The sequence below is a fragment of the Lutjanus erythropterus genome, chromosome 11, assembly GCF_056507025.1.
Source record: "Lutjanus erythropterus isolate fLutEry1 chromosome 11, fLutEry1.hap2, whole genome shotgun sequence".
Taxonomy (NCBI): Eukaryota; Metazoa; Chordata; class Actinopteri; order Lutjaniformes; family Lutjanidae; genus Lutjanus; species Lutjanus erythropterus.
In genome coordinates this window covers 23,327,869-23,334,001 of record NC_139327.1, presented here as the reverse complement: position 1 = coordinate 23,334,001, position 6,133 = coordinate 23,327,869, and the positions used below count along the sequence as shown (strand labels likewise).

The following is a 6,133-nucleotide window of genomic DNA, read 5'->3' as shown; positions in this document are numbered from 1 at the left end:
ATTATTCTCGCGATACCTTTCCCGGATCTGGGGTTCCAACGCCGATGGACACAACCAGTATCACGCAGGCGCATTCGGAATCTGACACAGGAAGTACTTCATTCAAGTGTCGTCGCGGAGTAAACGTAACATTAGCGGGCAGCGATTAACGGTGGCTTTACAGTAAAGTTAAACCATAACACTAACCGTATTTTAAATCACAGAAGCCCAGTGTATTCTACGGCTGGATCTTTGGACGGAGGTAGTCTGTTTCGTTTAACCTACCACCCAGATCTGAGTGTGGCTGTGGACAGTGGCCGTGAAAGGTAACGCCAGCTAGCTATGTGGCTACCATAAACTAACTTATTATCTTCCAGTACTGTTTTACTCTCAAGCATAGACCTACAAATGTTACCAAATGTGCATCAGTAAATTGTTCTGACGTGAAATGAACCACAACAACCATATGAACACAGGCAGCACACTTCATTATGTCTAAATTAGCATGCTAACGTTGAGTCAAACTGTCATTTCTATCATATAGCTGGTGTGATGGATTCAAGCAACTGGCTGAAACATTTTTCATGAGTAACAGGGCGGTGACAGTCTTAGTAGCAAGGTTTGATTGGTCAGTAAATGGCTTGTTGGCAAAAAAGTTTTGTTGTGGGCAGTTGTTGTCAGATCGTTTACTTGAGTAGTCGCTCACTAGTAGGCTAGTGTAGTACTGATTCCGCACTGTGAGAATACTCGTCTTCAAGTATAAGTACTGCAAAACATACTCAAGTAAAAGTATTAAATTATTATCAGCAAAATGTATTTAAAATATCAAAAGTAACAATACTTATTGGCAGTAAAATGGTCCCCGCTGTCGTTTTACTATTATACATGATATTTTTGGACAAATATTTCTGTTATATTAATGTGTATGTGTAAGCTTGAGCTCAGTTGAATTAACCTTATTTATTTGAGTAGCTCAATCTACAGCAATGCATTAAGTTTTCATGAGCTCAGAAAAACAGCCTCTTTTCAGCTTTGTCACAAAGCATTTTTCAGCTATTCCAATAGGGTTTTTAAATAGTTTATTTAGATTAAGAAGAAGGATAATGAAGGACTACTTAATCCTTCAGTGTATCAGGAAAAAAAATCCTAATCAAAAATCACCAAATTGTGAGATACATGCTTTTCACTGGACAGGAAGGGTATGAAAAATTGTCAGAAGTAAGTTAAAGAAGTAAAATTCGAAAGTAATTAAAGCTGTCAGACAGATGTAGAGGAGTAAAGTGCAACATTTGCATCTCTGTGATGTTGCAGAGTAGAAGTATAAAGTTGCATAAAATATAGGCTAAATATTTAAGTAATTAAGTATAGTACTTGAGTAAATATACCCTAGCATAACTAACCCTGTATGTGTGTGATATGATTGCTGTACTTGTTTCATGACATGACTCAGATCTTGTTTCGGTCATGTGGTATTGAATCAATGCATGAACTTATGTACTCACCAATACCTAATCCAGCATCTTAGCCTGTATCAGAGATATTTCCAGTACTGTTATCAGAACAAACCTGCTAACATGTAATGGTTTACTGATCTGGGTGATTTGACGTTTCACATCTTTGTTGCAGATGAGTGGGGGACCGGATTCCAACAAAGAGTTTATGGAGCAGCTGCGCATGCAGGAGCTCTATGGCCAGAGAAATGAGGATGGCTCTGACCCCTACACTTACACTGACCCAGAAGACGGCACTGTGTATGACTGGGACCATGAAAAGAAGGCCTGGTTCCCTAAAGTATGAACTTTTCTTTACCTCTCAGCTTTTATTTTCCTACATCACTTTTGATCTTTAAAACCACACAGTCCCTGAGCTTCAGATCTTTCTTGCTAATATTATGGGAGTTGCTGGTCTACCACTGCCTCAGTTCACTTGTGCTATTGTATGACTTGAGTGAAGCCGAACTATTGTTTTAAAACACTAAAGTCATACAATAACACAGAAAAATAACCTATTGAATCAGTGGTAGATCAGCAACTCCCATATTAGTACATTGCTACTACTGTAAGTAATTCACTGACTATGGATAAATACCACGTAGAACCTTACTTAAAAAAAAAAAAAAATTGTACCTTTAACTTTAAGATTTAACCACCTTATACTTGCCATCATTTGTTGTCTAGAATCACTGTTTCTGTTGACTGCATTTGAACAGCTACAACTTAAATGAGCTGTGGCACTTTCTATGTTAATGTTAAGTAGGTTTTCTTCCTTTCTCTAGATAACAGAGGACTTCATGGCAGCCTACCAAGCCAACTATGGCTTTACTCAGGAAGGAGATTCGGATGCGAACAACGCTGCAGTGAGCAGCTCCGATCCAGCAGCCCCGGAACCAGACAGAAAGCCTTCAGAAAAGGAGAAACAAGGAGATGCCACCCAGAACCCAAAATCAGACCAACATGAGACCCCGGCCAAAGATCCCAAACAGAAAGGAGAGAAGAGGAAACCAGAGCCAGGTAAAGAGACAGTCACAGAGGAGAGAGAAAAGCAGTGCAGTAATGAATACACAAATGGTGGTATAGGATTCTTGTGTATGTGTGTGGGGGTTTTTTTAAGAGCTGCAGTTATTGGTGTATTTTTCCACCTTTCACTCTGTCAACAATAATGATTGTTTGCTTAGAGAAAATATTTTTAGGCACAGTTTCTAATTTTAAGCTTGTACAAATTTATCTTTTACATCTTTTAATGTTTTTTTTTACCTTTTTTGTACCTGTAGGATGGTTCGATATTGACGAAAATAAAAACACAAACGTCTATGTGTCAGGTTGGTATCTCTAACATTTCTTTCTAATTGTCAAGTCAGCAGCTGTTTCTGTTTTTCCTGTCTCACTCTTATTTTTCTCATCTGGCCACCTTTCCTCAGGTCTGCCTCCTGACATCAGCACTGACGAGTTTGTTGAGTTGATGTCCAAGTGCGGCATTGTGATGAGGGACCCAATCACTGAGGAGCATAAGGTCAAACTCTACAAGGACAAAGAAGGGAATCTGAAGGGAGACGGCCTCTGCTGCTATCTCAAGGTTAGTCTGTCCCTCTGTTATTCTGTCCTTTCTGCTCATTTATAGTTGCCACTTTCTGTATCTATGAGAGTCTGCATGATGTCAAAGTTTCCCATCAATTCACTGAGGCAGTAATTCCAGAACCAGACACACCTTTCTTTTGTTTGGCACCAAAAACTCTCAAAGGGACAGTGTGTGTAATGTCTAAACTTTACAACAGCACAAAAATCATATTAGAGGGGAGAAGAAGTCCAAACTAAGCTGACAGGCACTCAGCCCTGAAATATTATCACCCTATGAAGTAATAGTACTTTATTACACTTCAGTGAAGTGACAGCGTACGTGTTTGTGATTCTCTGCAGAAGGAGTCAGTGGCATTGGCTATGCGTCTGATCGACGAGTCAGAGGTCAGAGGTTACAGACTTCATGTGGAAGCAGCGCGGTTTGAGCTGAAGGGCCAGTATGACGCCAGCAAGAAGAAGAAGAAGAGCAAAGATTACAGGAAGAAGATGCAGCAGCAACAGAAGTAATCTCATTTTGTATCAGGGATAAACTCCCAAGAGATAACAAATAATTGAGCATTTATTTATTTTTAACTCATCACCTGATTTTGTGTCTGTTTCTCCATGTCTTTGTCTGTGTAGACAGTTGGACTGGAGGCCAGAGAAGCAAGGAGAACTGAGAAAGAGGCATGAAAAAGTTGTCATCATCAGGAACATGTTCCATCCCAGTGACTTTGAGGTGCAGAGAGACACACATACGCATATACACACTCTCACACATACACAGACTGTCCATTGAGTGTATTAATCTCTGGTCTCTGCATTGGCCTTGGTAGGAAGACCCACTGGTGCTGAATGAGTATCGTGACGATCTGCGGACAGAGTGTGAGAAGTTCGGGGATGTCAAGAAGGTCATCCTCTTCGATGTGAGTTTAATGTCATCTGTGCTGTTTCAAAGTCACGGTGGATGGTTTGTATATTATGTCAGCGGGATCTATAAAAAGCTAGTATGTGGTTGTGTTTGTGCCGCAGAGACACCCAGACGGCGTGGCGTCAGTGGCATTTAAAGAGCCTGAGCAAGCCGATGCATGCATTCAGTCTTTCAATGGTCGCTGGTTTGGAGGAAGGCAGCTGTCTGCTCAGCTCTGGGATGGAACGACAGACTATCAGGTATGTTTTGAGATTCATGAGGAAGTGGGCATGCACAGCCAAGCTAATAAAAGGAATGTAATTATGATGACAACAACTTGAAGAAAGTTGCATGCCTGTCATAAATAAACATGCATATATACTTGAGAGTCAGTCAGTGATTTTCTGCTAGATTTCCCAAGGCCTGAAAACAGAGCCAAGAGGAGCAGCAGAAGTCTAGTTTTCTCTCAGATCACTTGAATTACATTATGCTTGAAAGGTCTTACAGAACTTGATTTCCCAGTGATGCCAAAATAAACTTCCTACCACAGCTTTGACATACCATGACTCAAATATCACGAGTCTTACAAACAAGTCACATGATATTTGAGTCATCATATCTTAGACTAACTTAGACATCTGCGTACAACAGTTTTGCATATTTCACATGAGTACTGTTTGCGCAGGTGGAAGAGACGACACGTGAGCGGGAGGAGCGGCTGAAGGGTTGGAATTCTTTTTTGGAGGGAGGAAATCAAGGCCAGCAGAACAACACCGCTAAGCCAGCAGAGGGCACCACTACAACAGAACCCACAGAGAAGCCCTCCAGCACCACAGAGCCTGCACAGCAGCCAGAAACGGAACCAGAGCAACCGCAGCAAGAACAGGAAGCAGACTCGACGGACAGCAGCCTGGCAGGCAGCGATGATGATGAAGCCTAGACACTTGTAAGCACATCTTTGGTCCCTGTGGCAACCCATAAGGACAGTCCTGCTTGAAGGTGGACTGCAGCAAAGCTCTGTGTTGAACAGACTATTTGGACAGTTTGATCTGTTTTGTAATGTAGAGAAATAAAATTATGATTTTGTCTACCCTATTTTCATCATTTTGGTTTACGTTGTAATTAGACCAGCTACAGCTTTCCCTTAACTGTGTTGGATTTCAGTTGTTGAAGATTGTTCAGCTTCAGTTGCTCATTACACTTTATTTTAAATACCAGCAATTCACTCAGATTTTTTCTTTACTTCATGGAGTATATTAGAAGTTTATAAAAGCACAACTTGAACAAAAGTAGGACCTAATATAAACTGATCGGCCACAACATTAAAACCACCTGCCTAATATTGTGTAGGTTCCCCTCAAGAAACCAAAACAGCTCTGACCTGTAGAAGCATGACCTCTAGATGTGACCAACAGATACTTTAAGCTGTGTAAGTTGTGAGGTGGGTCCTCCATGGAGTGGACTGGCGTGTTTGGAGGCCAAGTCAACACCTTGTCAACATCAGACCACCTTCTTTCATTGTTCTGACAGAGCTGGGTATATTTAAAAAATATATAAATCAAATTAGCCTTTTGGGGTTCATCATGTCCTTTTCAGGGGAGCTGTGCCAGAGTCTTCACAGTAGTGACCAGTGTTTGAGTTGTGCTTTTGAGTTCCTGCCCACACAGGAACACATGGCATAAACCCATGTTTTCACCATCAAATAACTAATTAAAATCACTCTGATCAGGAAAATGAACACTTGAACAAACAACAGTGTAATAAGAACTGCCTAAAATCACAGAAACCATCTTTCGGAAAAAATTATTCCTTTTACCTAGCCTGTTAGATTTCATTAATTGCTTAATTCTTCACCCACAAATGAATTTATTGTGAGCCAGTTTTTACAGAACAACTGACTTACCTGACATTAACAGAAAGTTTGTGTCACAGTTATGATTTAAAAACCGTTTCAGTGACTTTTCTTTACCATTAACGATGAAAGGACCAATCAATATAAATGTATCTTAAGATAAGATTCAACAAACATAACCAGGGTCATATCTCCAGCTTTAAAAAAAAATGTCACTGCTGAATTCAAATTCATGTTTCAAAAACTGGTTTGTAAAAGTCTGTTAAGGAGGTTTTTCTCAACTTGGAAAACACAAATAACAGTGTGTTGTGATTATTCATTAGTCTCTGGTCTTTCAGC

At 40.3% G+C, this 6,133-nt stretch overlaps 1 protein-coding gene across 2 annotated transcripts; it reads left to right on the top strand.

Moving 5' to 3' along the window:
* The first annotated feature begins 115 nt into the window (after positions 1-115).
* Positions 116-5,037, top strand: htatsf1 (HIV-1 Tat specific factor 1). Of its 2 annotated transcripts, XM_084729712.1 has the most exons (10): positions 116-305; positions 1,606-1,770; positions 2,255-2,489; positions 2,750-2,797; positions 2,897-3,051; positions 3,393-3,556; positions 3,675-3,771; positions 3,869-3,958; positions 4,065-4,202; positions 4,628-5,037. In XM_084729712.1, the coding sequence occupies exons 2-10, from the start codon at positions 1,606-1,608 to the stop codon at positions 4,880-4,882; spliced, it is 1,347 nt and encodes a 448-aa protein (XP_084585838.1). In that variant the 5' UTR covers positions 116-305; the 3' UTR covers positions 4,883-5,037. The 2 variants fall into 2 exon arrangements, with proteins under 2 accessions (XP_084585838.1, XP_084585839.1); XM_084729713.1 differs by lacking the exon at positions 116-305 and having other exon boundaries at positions 1,634-1,770; positions 2,236-2,489.
* Positions 5,038-6,133: the final 1,096 nt, after the last annotated feature.